Genomic DNA, 24,304 nt, shown 5'->3' on the forward strand with positions numbered 1-24,304 from the left:
AAAAATATCACAATGCTATGTACAATTGAATGAATGCCATTAAATGTGATCATTTTTCTAATAAAAAGGATTTTAAATGGCAATGCATCGCATTCACATAATTTGTCTAAAATAAGTTAAATGTAACTCATTATCTGATGAACTGTAAATAATCCTGACTTTTAAAAATCCTGACTTTTAAAAGTACCTGTTATTTAACTTCCTGTGAAAAGAACTTCATAGTGCTTTAAATATGTGTGTCATAGACAACAAATGTGATACAGGGATCAAACATGAATGGCACTAAAGTGAAAAACAACTTTTCTCCCTGAGCTGAAAGAGAACATGATCTTTTGTGCTGACAGTTGTATCTGATAAACAACAGCTGATGGTTTTCTCTACTTGAAGGGAAAGTGTGGCTGTTCAGGGGCATCTTTTTTCTCTGTGAAACAGGAGCCCAGCAGGCCTGGACTTTCTGTTAGCAACAACATGGACACAAATCACAGAGATGATGCTGTGACCAAACATAGAGACATAAGTTCAAAGCTGTAGTTGTGAATGTTTCCATCAAAAGGAGAAACGGTTCCCTGGGAAGAAAACATCCTTCATAAGTGTCAGTGAATTTAAAACTTGCATTAAACCGGTGATTACCTAGAGACAGTATATGGTGCTTAGGACTCTTTGCAGAGAGGAAAAGTGTACAACAAGCAATAGCTGAAACACAGGTCTGTTAATTGATGGGTAATCATATCTTCACTTTATGTATTTGATAATTCACTCACTGAACAGCAGGAACATATTCATTCATTTCTCCTTAGACCGAGTCTGATCTCAGTCCCTCCACCGCCTCTCTACAGCATGTTGGTCTCAGAGGAGCCAGGCTGCAGTATCTGAAGAGTTACAATGAGTTTAACTGCTTTTCTAAACCAGGGGTACAAGAAGGCATAGATCACAGGGTTTAGACAAGAGTTAGACAAATACAGAATGTATGAAAAGTTATTAATTAAAGCTATAATCCAGTTGTAATCCATGAATTTTATGGTGTATAACGGGCATACACATATTAGAAAAACAACTACAAGAACACCAAGATTCCTGGCTGCTTTCAGCTCTGATTTCTTTGCCTTTGGAGTCACTGAATGCTGGAGTGTGACAGCTGTAATGTGAGAGCGCATGGCACGAGCCTGAGACACAGCCGCAGCAAATACTCTCAGATACAGAACTACGATGACAGTAACTGGAACAGCAAAGTTAACAAAAAGATCAAAAAGCAGTAAGAAGTATTGATTGAACACAATACATTCTCCGTAGCAGGGTTTATACCACGCTGGTTCAGAATGAAAATCCATTAAAAAGAGAAGGCTGTAGGTAACAGAACAGAGCCAACACAGACAAACACAGAATTTAACTCTTCTCGCAGTGACTTTAGTGGTGTAGTGCAGAGGGTCACATATAGCCACATAACGGTCAGCTGATATGAGAACTATGTCACCTATTGAGGCTGAGGGAATGATGATGGCAAGAAGATCAAATGTAGAACACACAAATTCACCAAGAAACCAGCAGGATGTTCTGCTGAGAACTTCTAGAGGCATCAGCACGAGGCCCACTAGAAGGTCTGAGACAGCCAGAGAGAGGAGGAGGATGTTGGTGGATGTGTGCAGCTGTCTGGAGGGAAAGAGAAAAGCACCATTTAACCAACAAGATTAACAAAACCAGTATTCAAAATGAAAATACAAATCCACATGAGTTTGTATATATTCCGTTCCACCACATCAGTAGTAACCATATGTTTAAGTGTAGACAGTTAAAATGACTTGGTTGAGGTCACAGCGGACAGAAACAATGCTTAATATTGGTAAGAGAGTGGACATGAACAACAGTCTCTGGCATCAAAGTTAGACATTTGGAGCAACATTATTCAGTACTAGCTCAAAGACAATTCTTCTAAATATACAGCAGCTGTTCACATTTTTAAGTTACAATTCCTGTAGAGAGAAGCTGAGAAGTTAATATCTGCCTGAAGTGGGAGATAGAGATGATGACGAGCAGGTTGAGAACCACAGTGATAGGAGAGATGGAATACAACATAATGGTAACTGTTTGGGGCCAAGGAGGCGAGGGCTTCCTGCAGGAGGTGTTTGGGAACTGTGGAAAGCAGAGCTCGGCTCTGTCCTCAACCTCCATCTGCAGAGATCTGCAGATAGCTGCAGCTCTGGCAGCTTTCTGAACAAACCTGAGTCATGTAACTGAATTATCTCTCTCACATTCTCTTCATCCCCTCCTCTCTCTCACTCCCTGTTGGACTCTGATGCCCCTCCTCCCTCGCTCTGCACGTCCCACCATCATCTTTATCGCTCTCTCTGTAACCCTGCCTTTCTCACTGTCTCTCTATCAATCTCTCTTTTGTCATTTTCTACACTTGTTTCCTTTCCTTTGTCCTACAGATAACTTTTCAAATCCGAAAAAAAAAAAAAAGAAAAAACAGGAGTCTTGGATTTCTAGCTCTATCTCCACAGCACTGAGGAGAAAGGTCCACAGATGAAGAAAGGATAGGATAGGAGAAAAAAACACTCTGGTTTTTTTGCATTTCTTTAACCCAATCACAACTGACTCGGGAGTTCTGCAAAATAGTCTCGGGAGGGGAATTGTTTTGGTGTCACATTTGTACCTGGCAAATGAAAACGCCACATACTATATTAAATTACATCATCTCAGACAATACAGTAACGTGAGCTATTTGAATTAGCTGGATACATGGTTAAACATAATTTCCTCTTACCAGAGTATTGCCATGTGTACTTTTTCCATAGCAAACCCAACATTAGGCCCGGAGAACTCTACTGGATGACTCGAATCAGCCAGTTAAAGATCAGCAATGTTTCCTCTGTAGCGTTTAGCAGAGATGGGGACTTGAGTCTGAGACTCTGACTCGAGTCGCACTTAAAGTGATGGTTCGGAGTAATTTCACGCTGGTGTCCTTTGCACCTAGCCTATAAATCTAGACGCACCCTAGTGCTAGCAAATTTATTTTTCAGCCAGAGTCAATCTAGGAACTCTCCGTTGGCTTGTGAGCTGGAAAAAACTAATTTTGGTCAGGTCAATCACATCGTGTATAGAGTCGGTGGGTGGGCTTATGGCTGCTGCTGCTGAGAACAGCGGTCTTCTGGAAGACTTGGAGTTAAGCTTTTCTTTGAGAAAAGAACAAAGAACGGCACAGAAATCATTCTTAAAAAAGGGAAGATGTGTTCGGACTTTTGCCGACCGGATACCTCTACCTTCTTCGTTGCTCTGCCTGGTTGTAGCGATATCCTATTACGTGCAGAGTGTATCTTGTACATTACCCCACTAAAAATGCCCGAAATGATACCAACTTCTACACTAGTACAAAATAGGTTATGTACTCATAAAACGATTGGATCAACAACAGCAGAGAGCAGAAGCCAGCAGGCAAGTGTTATTTACATACACTTCTGGTGTACTTACAAACTTTCCAATCCATTGTTTTATGAGTACATAACCTATTTGTACTACTGTAAATGTTTGGTATCATTTCGGGCATTATTAGTGGGGTAATGTTAAAAGACACTTCGGATCCATTAGCCCCTGCGCTAAGCTATTCAGCTTATAACGCTAACTCTCCCAATGTTCGACCCAGGTGAAAAAAGCTTCTGGGGATTTGTTTGGCTTGAGGTCATGGTGCAAGGACCCTAGGGTGAAATTACTCCGAACCATCACTTTAAGCGTGGGCAAGTCAAGTCACAGATTTTGTCAAGTCCAGTCCTTAGTTAAGGCAAGTCAAGTCCTAAATCAAATTACTTTTAAAACTAATATGTGAACAAGCCAATTCAGTTCGGGCTAACATTTATTAGCTTATGTTAATTGTGAGTGAAAAAATTGTGAAGCTAATGTTAGCTAACATGAGACCTTGTGCAAACCTCGCTGCAGCTCTCAGAGACGCTGCAGCTCTGTAAGCTTTCTGCCAAGAAATGTCAAACAACTGATTTTTCTATTTCTAGCATTTTCTCCACCTTTTCCATTCTCCCTCATAATCTTTGGTGGACATTGATGTCTTTCCTGTCAGGTTTGTGCAAATTCAGACCCAAAATGCAGAGACTGCAACAGCCAGGATAGAGAAACAAAAAATCATACTCTTTATTACACTATTACTCTACTCTTTATTACTTTATTACAGTATAAACACTGGAGACAAGGTACAGCTGGAGTGGGCAGGGAACTGGAATAAATGATTGGGCAACAAGACTCGCAAAACAAAAGGCCCTGACACACCATGTACAGCACAGAGACTACAACCAACGGCCAACTACCATGTATGTTATGCACATCTAGCAAATTAAATAACTACCAATGAATACCAGCAGGTGGTGGTAATCTAATGTAGCTCAGCGCAAATTCTAAAAGGAAGACCTAACAAGTAGGCTATCAGTCCCTCCTAAGCGAATCAGCGCTGGAGGCATCTACCTTCTGATAATCCAATCAGGATCGGGAAAGGATCCCATTGGCCAATCACAGCGTTACGTCACTGTTTTATAAGCTGCTTCTCTCCCTGTGTTATCAGCTGTCATTTCAGGAAGTCGTCGTCCCTCCTCCTCCCCTTCCGCCTCCCGTCCTGAGGGTTTCTCCGGCTGCCTTCTCGGTCTAGTTACGGCTTTCTGCGCCATCACCGGTGTCTGGATTCCATCGGGGGGTTACATCTTGGTTCCCTACCCCTACATTACATTTATTAATATTTAAATGTATTAATAACGATGGAGTTCAATCTCCAAAACATTGTACATTACATGCTGTTGTACATTAACCCTTTTGCATATCTGCAAACAAGTCTCTCCTGATTGAATTGTCATTCTAAAAGGGAAACTGGATTTAAAGGTTGCTATGATACCCACAACATATACCATTTGCTCAAATCAGCAGTGGCAGAACAGAACGTAGCCCAAGGTCCCTTTGCTTCACTCCCCACAGACTGTCCATTAGGGCTGTTGGAACGAATTCCAAATGTCGAAACTAATTTGAAAAGTAAAAAAAATAAATACTTGTGACGGGGCGCATAGCTGCCGTCACGGTAGCGATGCGCTACCGAGTTTAGCTCACAAAGGCTGAGTTTAAATGTTGCCTGTGTATGTTTTGTTAGCATGTCAATATGCTCTGTTACGTATTATATGCTCCGTTTCAAATTATCTGTTAAACCACATTCATTTGATTCCATACAGTAATCCCGTAGCATTCTTGTGCACATATTTACAGCTAATACTGCGGTGATTTCTAGGCTATAGCTATATTTATCAATACATCATATTCTGTTTAAAATCATATTGTTTGTCACAAACATCATTTATAATAATCACACAACACTTACGTCTATGTTAATTTGCTGTTTATTTAGTTTAAAAGGTAACAGGATAACTTGTAGTCTTGGTGGCTTACCGGCGTCTGCTCTGTTGTTGTTAAAGGAAAGTTTGCCGCGATCGGCGAGTTTAAATGACGTTACTACATCCGGGGTAACAGGAAATGATTGTAATTTTGAGTAATTATTTATTTTGTCTGTCAGTCTTTGGTGGCTTAGTGGAATGTTTTGGTGAGTCAGTTATAAATCTTCGGTAAATTTCTAGTCTACTAGATCTGTTAATTTTGGCTGATTGTAGCTTTTATTGTCTGTTCGCCTTAGCCACCCTTGTATTTTATTTGGGGTTGGTATCTTCCAATTCCAGGGATGCGCTTACAGGCCTATATAGACTGTCAGTGTCAGTTGCTCGAGAGCTAGAGAAGGAAGGACGTCAGTCTGTGAAGGCTCTGGTGACTAGTACAAAAACGTCAAACTTGTATACAGCTGTAACTTTGTATTGTTTAATAAGTTTTGACTCTCACGTCAATTTATAAAATTTTTGTGGTAGAGTATCTTTTTTTTTTTTTTTTTTTTTTTTTTTTTTTTTTTAATTTTGGTTTTGTTAATTGATTGTTCGGCTATGGGCCTTAATTTGGGACAAGTATACTAAAATCCCATCCTTTTGACACCACTTTTGATTCCGTCTGAGTGTATACCATCTGATCCGACCATTCTGTTGCATCTACCCTCAACATTTGGTGGCAGTGGTTTCCGGTTAGCAGTGTCCGAGCAGCACTCTATGGGTTAAGATGAGTGAAGAAGGAGGCGGGTACGGCAACCCTAGCGATGGTTTGGCGATGGGCCGAGGCCGCAAATCCACGGCGTCGGTACGGCCTCCCCTCGGAGGGGAAGACAGGACTGAGCGCTTGGAGAAAGTGGTGAGAGCGATGGTGGAGTCTCAGGGGCGTCAGCAGCACCAGATGGAGGCAGAGGCGCTTCGTCAAGACAGGAGATGGAGAGGAGTGGAGCACCAGTTCAGGCAACTGCAGCAACTGGTGAGAGACGAGTCGGTAACAACGCAGGAGACGGGACAGACACTTGCTGGACAGCAGCAGAGGGACCCGCCCGACTCCCGCCCTTCGGCAGCCTCCGATCAGCTCTACAACATGCCATTTCTGGATGTGCCAACTCCTCAGCCACAGACAGGTCAGCACACAGCACCCAGGATGCAGAGCTCCCTTGACTCCACAGCTTTTGGCCTTGCCACATCACCACACCTTCAACGGGGTGGACACCCCTAGGATGTCCCCTCGGAAGAGGGACGAAGATATTGAGAACTATTTGACCACCTTTGAAAGATTGGCAGCAGCAAGTCAGTGGCCCCCTGAGACTTGGGCATTGTACCTGGTGCCATTGTTAAAGGGTAAGGCTAGATCTGCCTACGTAGCCATGAGTTTGGCAGATAGCCGTGACTACATGAAAGTGAAGCAGGCTGTTCTCGACAAGTTCAACATCAGCGCCGAGACTTACCGCCAACGTTTCCGGTCCAAGACCGTTGTGGCGGGTGAGACGGCGAAAGAACTTCAAGCCCGGCTGAAGGACCTGATGGGGAAATGGCTAGTTCCAGAGTTGCTGACCAATGAGGAAGTGTGTGACCGAATCGTGTTGGAGCAGTTCCTAGACATGCTGCACCCTGAGCTTCAGGTATGGGTGAGAGCGGCACCCCTGCCTCGTAGCGCTAAGCGGCAGACCTGGTGGAGACTTTCATGGCCGCCAGGCAATCCAGAAGAGGCCCACAACAGCAGGACTGGAGAAGACCCTACCAAAGCAGCCGCCGGGGAGCCAGACAAGACATTCTCTGGTAAGTCTGTGGGTGGTAGTGGTCGTGTGTTTAAACCCTCCAATAGCCCCGGTGTTAGCACCATCCGGCTAGAGCACCTAGGGTACTTGTATGCCATGGTTGTGGCCAGCCGGGTCACATTAGGCCCAATTGCACAGTGCAAAGAATGTCTGATTCCAGAATATGTTACATACCTGGCCATAGCAAGCACTTATCTGGTACTTCTTCCGATGTAACAGTCCCTGTGAAGATAGGTGGAAAGACAGTTCAGGCTTTAGTTGATACAGGAAGTAGTGTATCGTTTATTCGTAAGTCCTGTTTGAAGTCTGATTTCCAGCCTGTGGGCACAGTGAGGGTCCGCTGCATCCATGGGGATGAGTCTGAGCACCAAACAGGTGAGGTTCTCATTGAGATTAATGGCCAGACGTCTTGTTAACTGTGGGGATTTTTGGATAAGTGCCCGTATCCTGTGATTCTAGGCCAGGATGTACCAATTCTTACAGAGCTATTACAAAGTGTTGACACAGTTGATGCTTATGTTACAACTAGAGCCCAGGCAAGAGATGGACCAGACACTGATGTTTGGTCAGAGTTACCATTTGAGAGTTGTCCTGGTGGCAAGCCTAGAAAGTCCAAGGCGAGAGAGGCGCGCGAAAGTGTCAGGTACAGTGATGCAGGAAGGTCTGTCCTCCCCACCGTTAGAAGGGTACTGAAGCCTTTTGTGAGGACTTCCAGATGCTTCAGCGGGCGGACCCCCCACTCTTAGCTCGTGCTTTTCGTCTGCAAAAAACCCAGATGAGGCTAGGGAAGCCATGAGGGAAGGTGACACATGTTTTGTTGTCAATAATGAGAAACTGTATCGAGTGAGTACAGACACAGAGCAGTTGGTTGTTCCGGAGGCTCTTAGGACCAAAGTGTTGCACTTGGGACACAGTGTTCCATGGTCAGGACATCTGGGCAGGGAAAAGACAGAGAAGAGAATCCTGCAAAGATTCTATTGGCCAGGTTTCAGTAATGACATAGCAGAATACTGTAGGTTGTGTCCAGAGTGCCAGTTGTCTGCTCGCTCCAAGAGAGGCTTAAAAGCTCCCCTCATCAGTCTTCCCATTATTGACACACCTTTCAGTCGCATTGCCATGGATGTAGTTGGTCCCTTAGAGAGGAGTAGGGCAGGTTACCGCTACATCTTGGTGATTTGCGCAATCTACAACGCACTTACCCAGAGGCATTCCCCCTCAGAAACACTAAGGCAAGGCAGGTGGCCAATAGTTTGCTTCAACTTTTCTCCGCATTGGGGTGTCCCCAAGGAAATCTTAACCGATCAGGGTACTAACTTCACCAGTAAGACATTGAGGCAGGTGTACTCCCTGTTAAGGGATTCGGGCATTAAAACCACACCGTACCACCCGCAGACCGACGGCATGGTTGAGAGATTCAATCAGACCCTGAAGTCGATGCTGCGGAAGTTCGTTGAGAGTCAGGAGCTGACTGGGACCAGTGGCTTCCTTACCTGTTGTTGGCAGTACAAAAGTACCCCGAGGCATCTACGGATTCTCTCCCTTCGAACTCTTGTTCGGACGCGGAGGTGAGAGGCCCGCTGGACATCCTCCGGGAGTTGGGAGGGGACGCCCTCGCCAACCAACTAACATCGCGAGCTATGTCCTGAAGATGAGGGAGAAACTGGACCAGCTGAGCTCCATGGCCCACCAACACCTGGCCCGGGCTCAGACGAGGCAGAAGACGTGGTATGACCGACGGAGCGCAAGTCGCTCCTTTGTGTGCCGGACAGAAGGTGCTACTGTTGTTGCCATCGTCGGAAAGCAGTCTGCTGGCGAAGTGGCAAGGCCCTTTCACGGTACTTCGCAGGATCGGCGAGGTCACCTATGAAATCGCGATGCCAGACAGACGGGCGCTCAAGCAGATCTACCATGTGAACCTCTTAAAGCGATGGATTGATCGACAATCTTCTATTCAAGATCAGCTGTGGGCACGGACTGTGGAGGAGGAAGAGGAACCGTTGGAGCAGTACTTTCCTAGCGGCGGCGACGTCGACCTACCCCTCCGTCACCCACTTGACTGCTGAACAGCAGGAGGACCTGTTGACTATCGTCCCAAGGGGCCTATTTCAGGATCGGCCAGGGCTGAACGGACGTCATACCCACGACATCAAACTGACTTCTCCAGGCCCCGTCCGACGGGCCGCCACCAGGGTTCCAGCGCGACTGATCCCGCGCTGAAGCAGGAGGTATTGGCGATGCTGGAGATGGGGGTGATCGAGAGATCACGCAGTGAGTGGTGTAGTCCCGTGGTCCTGGTGCCGAAGAAGGACGGGGGGCTCCGTTTCTGTGTTGACTTGTCGAAGCTGAATGCCATCTCAGCTTTTGACCCATATCCCATGCCCCGTGTGGATGAACTGGTGGAGCGTCTGGGGAAGGCTGAGTTCCTCAGTACCTTGGATTTGTGTAAAGGGTACTGGCAGGTGCCGCTTTCACCCCAGGCACAGGAGCTGACGGCCTTCAAAGCTCCATCTGGTCTGTTCCAGTTCAGGGTTATGCCCTTTGGCCTGCATGGCGCAGCCGCGACTTTCCAGCGTCTCATGGACGAGGTGCTGAGGGGAGCCGAGGACTACGCCGCAGCTTATATTGATGATGTCATTATCCACAGTTCGTCGTGGGACGAACATCTTCGACACCTGAGTGATGTCTTCCAGAGGATTCGTCAGGCCGGGTTGGTGGTGAACGCCAGTAAATGCCAGCTTGCCCGGTCGGAGGTGAGCTACCTGGGATATGTCCTGGGTGGTGGCACCATACGTCCGCAGGTTGGCAAGGTGGACGCCATCCGTAGTGCCAAGCCACCTTCAACCAAGAAGGGGGTGCGGTCTTTCCTGGGGTTGGTCGGCTGGTACAGGCGTTTTATCCCCAACTTTTCGAGCCGTGCTGTTCCCCTGTCTGACCTCACTCGCAAGACCAGTCCTAACAAGGTGGTCTGGACTGCTGAGTGTGAGGCAGCTTTCCACGATCTCAAGGAGAGCATGTGCCGGGAGCCGGTATTGCGGAGTCCCGACTTCTCCTTGCCCTTCACTGTGCAAACCGACGCTTCAGGCATTGGCCTGGGGGCGGTGTTGTTGCAGGGTGAGGGGGCAGACAAAAGACCCATACAGTTTGTGAGTCGCAAACTGTTCCCTCGCGAGACACGATACTCCACCATTGAAAAGGAGTGTCTTGCCATCAAGTGGGCTCTTGATACTTTGAAATATTACCTTGTCGGCAAAGAGTTTGTCTTGGAGACAGACCATAGGCCCTTGCAGTGGCTACATCGCATGCGTGACTTTAATTCCAGGATCACCCGCTGGCACCTGTCCTTGCAGCCGTACAAGTTTACGGTGAGGTATAGGGCTGGGAAGGACAATGTCATTGCTGACTTTCTGTCACGTCCTGAGATGGACCTGGACGCTCTCTCTTATAAGGTGTGTGACGGGCGCGATAGCTGCCGTACCGGTAGCGCGCGCTACCGAGTTTAGCTCACAAAGGCTGAGTTTAAATGTTGCCTGTGTATGTTTTGTTAGCATGTCAATATGCTCTGTTACGTATTATATGCTCCGTTTCAAATTATCTGTTAAACCACATTCATTTGATTCCATACAGTAATCCCGTAGCATTCTTGTGCACATATTTACAGCTAATACTGCGGTGATTTCTAGGCTATAGCTATATTTATCAATACATCATATTCTGTTTAAAATCATATTGTTTGTCACAAACATCATTTATAATAATCACACAACGCTTACGTCTATGTTAATTTGCTGTTTATTTAGTTTAAAAGGTAACAGGATAACTTGTAGTCTTGGTGGCTTACCGCGTCTGCTCTGTTGTTGTTAAAGGAAAGTTTGCCGCATCGGGGGAGTTTAAATGACGTTACTACATCCGGGGTAACAGGAAATGATTGTAATTTTGAGTAATTATTTATTTTGTCTGTCAGTCTTTGGTGGCTTAGTGGAATGTTTTGGTGAGTCAGTTATAAATCTTTGGTAAATTTCTAGTCTACTAGATCTGTTAATTTTGGCTGATTGTAGCTTTTATTGTCTGTTCGCCTTAGCCACCCTGTATTTTATTTGGGGTTGGTATCTTCCAATTCCAGGGATGCGCTACAGGCCTATATAGACTGTCAGTGTCAGTTGCTCGGGAGAGCTAGAGAAGGAAGTCAGTCTGTGAAGGCTCTGGTGACTAGTACAAAAACGTCAAACTTGTATACAGCTGTAACTTTGTATTGTTTAATAAGTTTTGACTCTCACGTCAATTTATTTAATTTTTTGTGGAAGTATATTTTTTCCTTTCTTTTTTTTTTTTTTTTTTTTAATTTTGGTTTTGTTAATTGATTATTTTGCCTATGGGCCTTAATTTGGGACAAGTATAATAAAATCCCATCCTTTTTGACACCACTTTTGATTCCGTCTGAGTGTCTACATCTGCTCACGACCATTCTGTTGCATCTACCCTCAACATTACTATTCGAATACTGAAATTACTTTTCAAATATGTTTTTCTTTTATATATATATAAATATGTCAGGACTGAGAAACACAAGGCATTGTAATGTCTTAACATCACGGAGCTAACGTTACGTTAGTGACGGGGGTGAATGACAGGCTACGGCTGGAAATCGGAAGAAGGATGGGAAATAGATTTAATGTGATTTTAAAATCAACATAAACCGAGCCAAAACGCTAATGTTACCATTAGTTAGCTTGTTCTTGTTTCCTAACTGCGTCGCAAGTTATAAGAGCTTAACGTTAGCTGGGAGCTTCATGGAGACAGCTAAAGTTTATGTTAGCTGCCCTACAGCTGTCAGAGTTAGCTTCAACTTCATATATTACCTTCTAATAGCTGTATTCTCAGCCTTCTGCTTTATTCCCTGCTGACTTCTAACTATTCTGATTCTCGGCCTGCTAGCATCTCCTAACAGGCAGAAAGCCTCGGGCCTTCCCCCCTCCCATCTGTCCTCTCCTTTGCAGTCTGAATGAATTTGGCTGGCATAGTCTTGTTGTATAGCACTACAAAATAACACTGAATGCATACCCTTTGCCAAAAGATGCAGAACCAGAAAAAGTAGGATTGTAAAGGGTCCAACAAGTCTTCCAAACCAATGACAATATAGGTTGTTTATCCCTACCCTCTTATACGACCCAGAGGAGCATTTCATTAATTGACGCCCTATCGTTGGCTAGCCAATAGAGAGCCGAAGTCCCGCCCTTCTACATCCGGTCCATGGGACCTTAATTCAGAAAAAATATGAATGAAAGTCAATGGACAGATAATAATTATTTTTTGATCCCGTTTGAATTGAGCCATGGATTACAAATCTGTTTGTCAATTTAAAACCTTATTTTTCAACCGAAGAGAGTTTCCGTTTATTGTTAAACTGTTGAAGTACAAGACTGTGAAAATACGTAATTAGAAAGACTACACACTTCAATGTCTCATGGATGAAGTCTCGCTGAAGCTACGATGTCTGTGTGTATTGTACCGGGGATGTAACGTTACTCTATTGAATAGAGGATCTTGCTTGTTCTTTTGCTTATCTACTGAAAACACTTGACTGGATAAAACACAGCAGTTAAGATAACGTTACTTGTGTTGTGGAACAGAGCACGCTAGCTAGCTAGCGAGCAAGCCGAGCATCATGCTAGGTTAGGTAGATTGTGTGAGACGGGAGATGTAGTTCACTGAGCGGTTTCACACAAAACTAAGTGGTACTACGACAAACCTACGGCTAACTGAGACTTTCTTCGGTTGAAAATTATCTTTTAAATTGACGAACATTATACTTGTAATCCATGGCTCAATTCAAACGGGATCTTCTCCCCGTTCACTACAGTTCATATTTGTCCCATGAGGTCCACCGGATGGGGCGTGACTTCGGTTCTCTATACTACCCACTAATTTTGTTACACCCAAACCTGTTTTCTTGCACATAAATTGGCGCTCTTATACTTTGTGTCCTTATGTAATGTTTTGCTCAATTGCTATGGCCCCGTCCGTACATTTTGGTGCACTCCGGCAGTACATCACCCCTAACCCTAACCCACTAAATCATCCACGTTATTCACCAGCCAGTCTGTATTCGCTGCTGAGCTGCACTAAAGTCTTTGGTTCAGTAAGGCCCTGACACACCAACCTGATAATCGGCTGTCGGACAGTCTGGCGAGGTCGGTGACTCGAGTCTGTTTGGTGTGTTCCGTGCTGTCATACGTCGGAGGGGCCGCCGGCCTTCATTTTGGCCGACCTGACTGGTCGGGTCGGAGGGCGGGCAGTTGGACTCAATGACCAGTCTGATTGGTGGAGTGCTAACCCGGAAATGGCGATCAAAATTGGATGAAAATCTTTTAATCTGACCTTTGTCGATCTGAAATGAAGACAGATTCAACAACTGTATGGATTATTTCTCGCTTAAAATGTTTTTTGAAACACGTATCAGTGAACTATTTTCGTAAAATACGAGGTCGTATTTCGAACAAGCCGCCATTGGTCGTTTTGGTCAGCTGGAGAAGCCAGACCCACTTGACGCGTTCGTCAGTTACGGTTTTCATTTTTTGTATTACGTTTCGTGCACACGCAGAATGTACGCTCAAGTCAGCATCGCTACAGTGTGTTCCAAGGCACTTTTTGGACCTTGAGCCGACTGATCAGTCCGACTGCCCTTTCTGCCAACGGTCGGCCATTGGGTTGGTGTGTCAGGGCTTTTAGAGAGTCCTGAAATGATATGTGGTGAGCGCCTGCCCCCCCCCCCCACAAAAAAGCACTTTGAGTGTCTATCATAGAGCATGTTATATACAGTGCCCTCCACAATTACTGGCACCCCTGTTTAAGATGGGTTCATGGACTTCTAAAAAATCTCCTTTTTTTTTAAACAACATAGAACTCAAATGCAAAAAAAGAGAAAAATACAACCTTTTATTTAAGTACATTACTTTGGCGGTAAAAAAAAAAGAATCGCATTTAGAAAAAGCAAACTTGAAATCATGTGTCCCACAATTATTGGCACCCCTAACAATTCCGCTGAAAAATTTAATAGATTTTTTTTTAAATATATTTTTCTGTAGTTGCTAAAGTTGGTCAGGGTATCTAGGAACTTTTAAATAGTAATTCATGACTTCTTGTTTCCCTGGGGTATAAATATGACGTGACACAGAATCCTAATTCTCTTACCCATTTGTCAACATGGCAAAGACAAGAGAACACACAATTCAAGTAAGGCAGATGTGTGTCGACCTTCATAAGTCAGGCAATGGCTACAAGAAAATAGCCACTCGCCTTAACTTGCCCGTATCTACAGTCAGAGGAATCATTAAGAAGTTTAAAACAACTGGAACAGTGACAAACAAGACTGGAAGAGGTCCGAAGTTTATCTTGCCACAACGCACAGTGAGGAGGATGGTAAGAGAAGTAAAAAAAAGTCCTAAGCTTACTGTCACAGAATTGCATCAAAGAGTGGCATCTTGAGGTCACGAAGTCTCAAAAAAAAAAACATTCTACATGCCGACAAGCTGTTTAGGAGGCATGCAAGGAAAAAGCCTTTTCTCACTAACACTCACAAACGTAAACGTCTGGAGTTTGCTAAGCGGCACTGGGACTTCAACTGGGATTGTGTGCTTTGGTCAGATGAGACTAAGATTGAGCTTTTTGGCAACAAACACTCTAAGTGGGTCTGGCGTAAAACAAAAGATGAGTATGCCGAAAAGCACCATGCCCACCGTGAAGTGGAGGATCTGTGATGCTTTGGGGCTGTTTCTCTTCCAAAGGCCCTGGGAACCTTGTTAGGGTGCATGGCATTATGAATGCTTTGAACTACCAGGACATTTTAAATAAAAACCTGATGGCCTCTGCCAGAAAGCTGAAGATGGGTCGTCACTGGGTCTTTCAGCAGGACAATGATCCTAAACATGTGGCAAAATCTACACAAAAATGGTTCAGCAGTCACAAACTCAAGGTCCTCCCATGGCCATCTCAGTCCCCAGACCTCAACCCAATCAAAAACCTGTGGGGTGAGCTAAAGAGGAGAGTGCATGAGAGAGGACCCAGGACTCTGGATGATCTAGAAAGATTGTGCAAAGAAGAATGGTCAAAGATCCCTCTCTCTGTGTGCTCTAATCTTGTGAAATGTTATAGAAGGAGATTAAGTGCTGTCTTGTTGGCAAAAGGGGGTTGTACAAAGTATTAACATCAGGAGTGTCAATAATTGTGGGACACATGATTTCAAGTTTTTTTCTAAATGCGATTTTTTTTTTTTTTACCACCAAAGTAATGTACTTAAAAAAAGGTTGGATTTTGCATTTGAGTTCTATGTTGTTTAAAAAAAGGAGAATTTTTAGAAGTCCATGACCCCATCTTAAACAGGGGTGCCAGTAATTGTGGAGGGCACTGTATGTATTGAATTATTATTATTATAATACTTATTATTAGAACTGTGACAGTGTAAGAAAACACAGTTTTGGGCCTTAAAACCAAAAATAAACAGTTAAGAGCTGTGAGAAGCTGCACAGTCGGGAGATAATTCTCTGTGGATTTGTGACTGGCAGCAACCCCTCTCACATTACACATGCTAATTGAATCCCTTTTTATTATTAAAAATCTAAACCATTCCGATTGATTAAATTATTGTTATAAAAAACAGTCCTGTTCAGTAATGATTACATCATATGTTAATGAGTTCATGCTGATGCTTGTTTGTCTTCACACCTCTGCTGGCAGTGACACCTCATTGGTCGAGATGTCATCATCTGACTAACCCATGCAGGTGTGAACAAACTTCCTGTCCAGAGGGGTTCAGCACACTGCCTTTAGGAGCCACTAATGGGCTGCAAAACATTGTTCATAGAGAGGCAAATCAAATCTCACGGGACCTGTTGGGAACTTTTTGTGTGTCTGACAACACCAACTATACACAACAGAGTAAACGGTCATTTACCCCATCAAATACTGATCTATTGGGAGATGAGTTTTGGCACTTCAGTTTTAGCTTGGCTCATTAAGACATCATACTGTAACATTCACACAAACTTGGCCTCATTTAACTTTCTGAAGACTACATTGTTTTCATGCAGTTTTTTCTTTTTAGATCTTAATTGGCCACCAAGCCAATGTTTTGCCTGATAAAGATGAAATACAGGAAATGCACGAGTTGTTCTTGAACTTGTTAAGAATACACATTTAATTATTAACAATAACTGCTGTCGTAAATCAGCCACTCATTGTCCCCAACTGTCCCATGGTATTAATATTTCTGTTTTTTAATTTTGCTTTTCTCTAAATCCTCCATCTTGTTGGCTGCTTGTTTCAGTCGGCCTTTTCACCGCAGTAATGTACCGCCACATTTTAGAGCAACCGTATCTGCAGAGTCCACGTGCAGCGATTCCAATGTTAACACCAGGGATCTGCTAGCCTGGTTAACACCAAACCCTTCTCAGCTGTAACTGAGAGTGGGTCTGGGAAAGGTTCATTGACAGTTCATTTCCAGAGGGGCGTCAGCAACGGCTGCCACTCAAATGCCTCTGGGCTCATTGGATAGTCCTTCAACCAATCAGACCAACGATCCGGGTGACGCTTTTCACATCCAACAAAAAAAATGCGATTCTGGTTTTTGGTGTGGTCCCTCCACGCCCTACTTTCTCCTTGCAGGTGTTGCATATTGCTAACTTGTTATCTTCTGCACACACGCTGAAGAATTTCCAAACAGCTGACATGTTGCAGGTTAATTCACGAGGCTCCCTACATGTGCAAGAATAGCACGGACACGCGCTTCACACCGCGAGCAGGTACACGCCACACACGGCGGAGAAGTTGAGAGAAAGAAAAAAGAGACCGTGTCTCTGTCCGTGTGTGTGTGCGTCCTTGAGAACTGTAACTCGTATAACTTATGTTGTCAGTTAATTGTAGCATTGACCGGTATAAAATCGGCATATGTCAGACTGACCTGCCGGTCCCTGGTCATGGTGAAGCACGGCTTCGGTAGCCGTCATGTTGAATGTAAACAAAAAGCTGCTCGCCGTCGATGCGCTATCTTCGTCACGTAAAGCCTGCCTCAACGGTTGTGATTGGTGTTAAGCCCACCTCAGCGGTTGTGATTGGTGCCTCAATTTTGAGGACATTGGAAATGGGTTTGAATGGGCTCTTCGCCAGACTGACCTGCAGAGCAAATCTCAAATTTGCCGGAATTTCGTCAGGGTTTACCAAGGCTAGGGATCTGCTGTTAGCCCTCCGAAACACAGCGGTCCTGACGGAGAGACCCGATGTACCCTGTGAACTGAGGAGGAGAAGGGGATGCCCAGCCGGGGCTCAAATGACCTACTGATTGGTAGAGTGCTAACCCTGAAACGGGGAGCGAAATGAGCGTGACTAGAGTCTCTCAAAATCTGATGAAAATCTTTTAAAATGACCTTTGTTGATCTGAAATTAAGACAGATTCAGCAATTGCACGGCCTATTTCTCACTTAAAATGTTTTCAGAAACATGTTTCAATTAACTATTTTAGTACAATATGAGATTGTATTCTGAACAAGCCGCCATGACAGTCTGTCTTTGAATTTCCGGAGAAAACAGACCCATGTCACGCATTTGTCCAATAAGCTGCCGGTGTTTATGCTTTGGGAAACAATTATAGACTGTTAGATTAGCCCCACCTGCTGTTATGGAGACATATTACGTCTTGTCTCTTGGGTTTGTTCTTGGGCATTTTTTTTTACCAACTCGGGGAGACTGATCAGTCCAACTGCCTTTTCTTCCGACGTTTGGTTGTCTGGTCGGTGTTTCTGCAGCTTTAAAGAGGGTTTCAACACAACTATGTGGGATATAATCTGTGACGCTCATGGGGAGGATATTGACAGTCTCAATCATTGTATAACGGACTACATCAATTTCTATGTGGAAACTGACGTACCGACCAGGGGTCTCATTTATAAAACTGTGCGTAGGATCCTTACTATACGTGTACGTCCACCCAAAAGCCCAAAATGGCATATGCCGAAAAAAAGTCAGATTTATAAAACCATGTGACACCTGTAAGCAATGTTACCTTTATAAATCAGAGATTACCTACAAGCGTGCGTACGTGGATCAGCCTCTTATCCTGCCCTGTACACGCCCATTTGTAACTATAAATTGTCAATGCAAAGCACCTCGTGAATGCTGATCAGTGTATGAATGACACTTGCAGTTGTTAGACTGCATCATGATGACTGGCAGAGAAAAAGCTAAAAACTTCTCAGATATTCAGGAATTGCTACAAATTGAATTATAATTCTGTTCTTGCACAGTGTATGGAACCCTGATCTATAGACTACATATATTAATAATACGTACAAAACGGCAGGCATTACGGCACTTAGGGACAGCTTCGATATATCAGAAGTATAAGATTTACAGAACTATATATTATATCCAAACAAGCCTTAGTGATAAAGTTGACGATTGAAGTGGCGAGGACCTGTATTTGCTGCCCCATTTAGGTGGGGAGAGTCCGCCGGGTGAAACACCCACATCCATTGCACATTCTCGCTTTGGTCTTTCGACAGTGCATACAGGAGTCAATGTCACTCCTGGCAATCCTTGGTCCCAGCACTACCCATGCTTTAGACCTCACCCGGAGGAGTGTGCCAGCAACACCTTCGTGGTTAGCTTCATGGGCCTCTCGTGTGAGAAGGGTGCTGATCCACACATTGTAGGGGACCAGGGGCACACCGGTATCTCCCTGGGTAGTGGCCTGGACCCTACCATGGCATCTGAAGAGCCCTGAAGCTTCATCCCTGCTGATAACGAGTCTGTCATCACAGGAAATGTAACTCCCTTCTGGGCGGCTAGGCACAGGTTATGGAATGCAGCTTTGCGTTCCTTTACTGTCAGTACTGCATCCCACTTTGCTGGCATAGAGGCGCTGCCTACACGGGCCAACCACTTCTTCACAGCTCTGCGAACATAACGGAATACTCCACAGATCATAGCTAGAGAACTGCACCTTGTTTGATCCACTTGGTCTATGAGCATGGCTGCCCACACTGTCTCGGTTTCTTTGGTCTCAGTTGAGGTCAATTTCCTCCCATTATCTGGGGACGCTGGAGCCCTGCTAACTCCATCTGAGACTATTCGACCTTTGTCACCAGGACTGTCAGGGCTTAACAACTTCTTGGCTTGAGCTCTGGTGAGGACTGCCGAAAAGGCCTTTCTCTGGAGTTTACTCACCATCTCCCTAGCATAAGCTACCACTTCCGAAGCGGACATCATGGGCCAATCCTCGACTGGACTTGACAGGAACTTGGGACCTTTCTGCCACACACAGTTCTCAACCAGCAGTTCAGGAGAGCACCCCCTCATGACTAGATCAGCAACTGCGCAGCACCGTCTGACTATCAATGAAGTGATACCACTTCTCCACGTCTAATCGTCCATGCTTCAACACGCATCCCTTTAGACGTGTGGCAAAGCACCGCAGACCTCAGCCTTGACCGCGTCACCTTTCTGGTTGAGAGGGGTTAACTTGGCCTTCGACTCTACCAGCCGGGTGACCACACCATATAAGGTTTCCCGTCGCAAGTACAGTACAGCGCCATAGGACTCACAGCTTCCGTCAGAAAACGGGATTGCTTCCATCAGAAAACGTGATTCCCCAGGGTTTACCCCTCCAGTCAGAGGGCGTGAGGCTTCTGTGGAACTTGATGATACTCAGACAAGCGTACACAGTTCAATTGCCTTTCCTCTGAGCTCATCAGACTGAGGTTCATCCCAGGTGTCTTTAGTAAGCTTGCCAGCTTCCTGGAAGGAGTCTGGATGCACACCACTCACAATCTTGCCTACAGGACCGTCCCACAACACGAGATCGCCAACCCTTTGCAGTCTTTGTGGAGCTAATCGGCCTTCTTGAGTACTGATCAATAGATCGATCTTCTCTGGGCAGGCCAGTTCTCCCGGCTTAACTTCAAGGAAAAACTTCTCCAGCCACTCCGATCTCACCACTTGATCCACTTTGGCGATGTCTTCCATCCCATAGCAAATCATCTCATGGAACTTCAGGGTTCCTCGTGAGGTCCACACTTTTATTGTCACAAGATACCTTTTTGTATCAACTTTCACCTTCATCGTGCCGACAACATACACGACAAAGGAGATCGGTTCACCTGTCAGTCAGAGTCTTTCTGCAGCTTTGTGCGTAATCAATTAGTGTCAGAAGCAAGATCGACCAAGGCTCCAAGGCTGTTTCCTCTCTTTGCCCTGACAGGTACGAGCATCATGAGGACTGGATGTTCTTTCAAGCCACTCTGTTCTACCAGACCCTTGCCAGAACACACTGTCGACGTTGCCTTGTTAGTACAGGCTCTGCGGACAGCCTCCAACTGGTGGGGAGTCAGTCCCAACTCGGCGAACACGGCCTCTTGCTCCTCCGTTGAACCATGAGGTCCCTTCTTTTCCTCTGCTTTGTTTTCTCTCTAAATAGTGGCAATCAACTGGAGTGTCGCATTTCTTACACTCCTTACAACAGAGGAACTTTGGAGTGCAGGCACCGTCGACCCCGTGGACATCCAGGCACTTTGTCCATGATTTTGCCTTTCTGAAAGGTTTACAGCGAAACAGTTTACCACCATGTTCTTCATCACCACACACAGCACACGGTAAATGCTTGGAGTCTCTTTTGACTTCACTTGCTGTAGTCTTAGTGAACGACTTCTTTTCTCTCCATTTGTCACTTGGGTTCTCCCTGTAGCTTGGTCTCTCAGGAGCATTTGCAGACCATGGCTTGCCGGGCAGCAACTGCTCCAACCTCACGAGCAACGACTTTTGGTTTTCCAGGAACAGCAAGAGCCTGTCGAAACGGTTTCCTGGGTAGATGTTAACAGGGTTTCTCACAAACATGATCATCAGGAAGTTTACTCTCTAAAGACCAAATCACTAGCTGATTCTGTATAGCGTCTGCACACCCCAGGTTTGTGAGGTCCAACGCTGCCCTCTCCACTGCTAGGATCAACTCTAATGTCTCTCGTGGCTGGTGGTTCTTCACAGCAGGTCGTGATTTTAGCTCCAACACAATCCCTTCTGCTCTTTGTGCTTTATCCCCATAACAGTTCTCTAATTCTCTGAAGATATCGTTTACATCTCTGCAATGCAACAGTCTGATTTCACTTTTCAAAGTCTCACCTATACTGTCTAGCAAGTGACGTTTCTTGCATTCCCTTGACCCCGTAGGCTCTGTTTGCGCCTGGATACTTTTCCATTCAACCTTCCAGCACCAATAGTCCCTCCTGTCCCCGGAAAACTTAGGCAGAATTATGGGTGTGAGCCTTATTTTTGGTCGGGCCCATTGGGAGCCGTGATTCCCGCCAGTGTACGCACCAGGGCTGCTATATGGCATGCTACTACCTTGTCCCATACTGAGAAGGACAGGCGGAGCGGTACGAACACCCAACATTTGTGGTGTGCTGGCAAGGGTTGAAGGTAGGGCGAAACTGACACCAAGTCCACCATCAGGCCGTTATGACCACATTGTGGGCTGCAATGTCTGTTTGGGGGTACTGTGTGTGGTTGCTACAACATATCTGCTCTGAGGTGGATTAGTGACAATAGCACCTTGAGCAGCGCAGGTAGTGATTCTTGCTCTATCAGTGGATATGAATGGAGGAGAGCCTGTGACATTTACAGTTCCCTGCCCATCAACGGGCGGATTCACAACAGCAGGATGGGTGTTAACAGGTGGAGTAGCAATAGCAAGAGTAACTGGTTGGGTGAAGGTGATGTAAGGCTCTCACTAGCTGTTGTGACATGACCCCGACCGCGTCATCGTCTCCCACATCTTCATCCTCTTCCTCCTCACCTCCGTCACCGTTGCCATCGTCATTTATTTCTGTACTGTTCCTTCTCATAACCTCATTATCACGTCGGCATGTCTACTAATCCTTCAGTTGGTCCTTGTCCTCCCTCAATGATAAAAAGAGCATCAATTTGTCCTCTCTATGCGGCCGATAGTCTCTCCAAGTGTACACAGCCTCTCTGAGTTCATGGAGTTTCCTATCCAATTTACCACTTTTGACCCCTTGCTGCGTCCATGGCACTACTTTACTTTTCCCGAGTGCCTCAGATCAAAAAGCAGACTTGAACTGTGTTACAAGAGCATCTATGTCCGGTGCTGCATACTTCGAACACAGCATTTCCATAATCTTGCTCTCAGTTTCAAGGAACCTTTGCTCACTGATGTCTCTCCTCGCCAGGGGTCCCGCAACTCACTGTTGTCACCTGTAGGGTCTATCTGGCTCTGTGCGTTGATATATTCATCACTGACATCGAGGAGTTTGTCACAGACACCCTTCAATCTCGCTAACTCTTCTGACAACTCACCTTCACGTAAACGGCCAGCACTAACATTAGCACTAGCATTTGAGCGCCCCCGCTTTAAGCTCTCTAGGACTGGCTTGTCATCTACCATTTTGGCTTTTCTAGGCCCCATTAGCTCCTGGCTTCGGCTCCTCCGTTGTAGTGGCATTGTTGACGGCCGCTTCCTTCCCAGCCACCGTGCCTCAGGTCCCGGCGCCGGTCATCAACGATGGCTATCCTCCACTCGGGGTCCGTGTACTCTCTGTCACGGCTCCGACGGCGGTTTACAACTGTCCAGTTTTCACTAAGCTACCTGCTATAGCTCAATAAACACCCCACTGGAAGGGTTTCAGGACAAGTACGGCGGATACAACTCGAGTCACTTCAATATGATTACAACATACAATACAGGCCAAAAGTTTGGACACACCTTCTCATTCAATGCGTTTCTTTTATTTTCATGACTATTTACATTGTAGATTGACATCACAACTATGAATTAACACATGTGGAATTATGTACTTAACAAAAAAGTGTGAAATAACTGAAAACATGTCTTATATTCTAGTTTCTTCAAAGTAGCCACCATTTGCTCTGATTACTGCTTTGCACACTCTTGGCATTCTCTTGATGAGCTTCAACAGGTAGTCACCTGAAATGGTTTTCCAATAGTCTTGAAGGAGTTCCCAAAGATGCTTAGCACATGTTGGCCCTTTTACCTTCACCATCTTGATTGGGTTCAGGTCCGGTGACTGTGGAGGCCAGGTCATCTGGCGCAGCGCTCCATCACTCTCCTTCTTGGTCAAATAGCCCTTACACAGCCTGGAGGTGTGTGTGGGGTCATTGTCCTGTTGAAAAACAAATGATGGTCCAACTAAACGCAAACCAGATGGGATGGGATGGCATGTCACTGCAGGATGCTGTGGTAGCCATGCTGGTTCAGTATGCCTTCAATTTTGAATAAATCCCCAACAGTGTCACCAGCAAAGCACCATCACACCTTCACGGTGGGAACCAGGCACGTAGAATCCATCTGTTCACCTTTTCTGCGTCGCACAAAGACACAGCGGTTGGAACCAAAGATCTCAAATTTGGACTCATCAGACCAAAGCACAGATTTCCACTGGTCTAAGGTCCAAGGCCCAAACAAATCTCTTCTGCTTGTTGCCTCTCCTTAGCAGTGGTTTCATAGCAGCTACTTGACCATGAAGGCCTGATTCGTGCAGTCTCCTCTTAACAGTTGTTCTAGAGATTTGTCTGCTGCTAGAACTCTGTGTGGCATTCATCTGGTCTCTAATCTGAGCTGCTGTTAACTTGAGATTTCTGAGGCTGGTGACTTGGATGAACTTATCCTCAGCAGCAGAGGTGAATCTTGGTCTTCCTTTCCTGGGGCGATCCTCATGTGAGCCAGTTTCGTTGTAGCGCTTGATGGTTTTTGCAACTGCACTTGGGGACATTCAAAGTTTTCGCAATTTTTCGGACTGAACGACCTTCATTTGTTAAAGTAATGATGGCCACTTGTTTTTCTTTACTTAGCTGATTGGTTCTTGCCATAATATGAATTCTAACAGTTGTCAAATAGGGCTGTCGGCTGTGTATCAACCTGACTTCTGCACAACACAACTGATGGTCCCAACCTCATTAATAAGGGACACAATTCCACTAATTAACCCTGACAAGGCACACCTGTGAAGTGAAAACCATTTCAGGTGACTACCCAATGAAGCTCATTGAGAGAACACAAAGGGTTTGCAGCACTATCAAAAAAGCAAAGGGTGGCTACTTTAAGGA

General features: G+C 45.3%; 1 protein-coding gene across 1 annotated transcript; it reads right to left on the reverse strand.

Annotated features, from left to right (window-relative positions):
* Nucleotides 1–830: 830 nt before the first annotated feature.
* Nucleotides 831–2,166, reverse strand: LOC120570293 (trace amine-associated receptor 13c-like). Its single transcript, XM_039818558.1, has 2 exons — nt 2,000–2,166; nt 831–1,647 (listed from the first exon to the last, which is right to left on the reverse strand). Exons 1-2 carry the CDS (start codon nt 2,164–2,166, stop codon nt 831–833), a joined length of 984 nt encoding a protein of 327 aa, XP_039674492.1.
* Nucleotides 2,167–24,304: the final 22,138 nt, after the last annotated feature.

The sequence above is a fragment of the Perca fluviatilis genome, chromosome 12 (genome assembly GCF_010015445.1).
Source record: "Perca fluviatilis chromosome 12, GENO_Pfluv_1.0, whole genome shotgun sequence".
In the NCBI taxonomy this organism is placed as follows: Eukaryota; Metazoa; Chordata; class Actinopteri; order Perciformes; family Percidae; genus Perca; species Perca fluviatilis.

Coding starts and splice junctions, on each gene's coding strand:
- LOC120570293 (XM_039818558.1), bottom strand. CDS start 2,166: ATGGAGGTTGAGGACAGAGCCGAGCTCTGCTTTCCACAGTTCCCAAAC. Junction 1,648..1,999: donor ATCTCTATCTCCCACTTCAG/GCAGATATTAAC, acceptor CTTTCCCTCCAG/ACAGCTGCACACATCCACCA.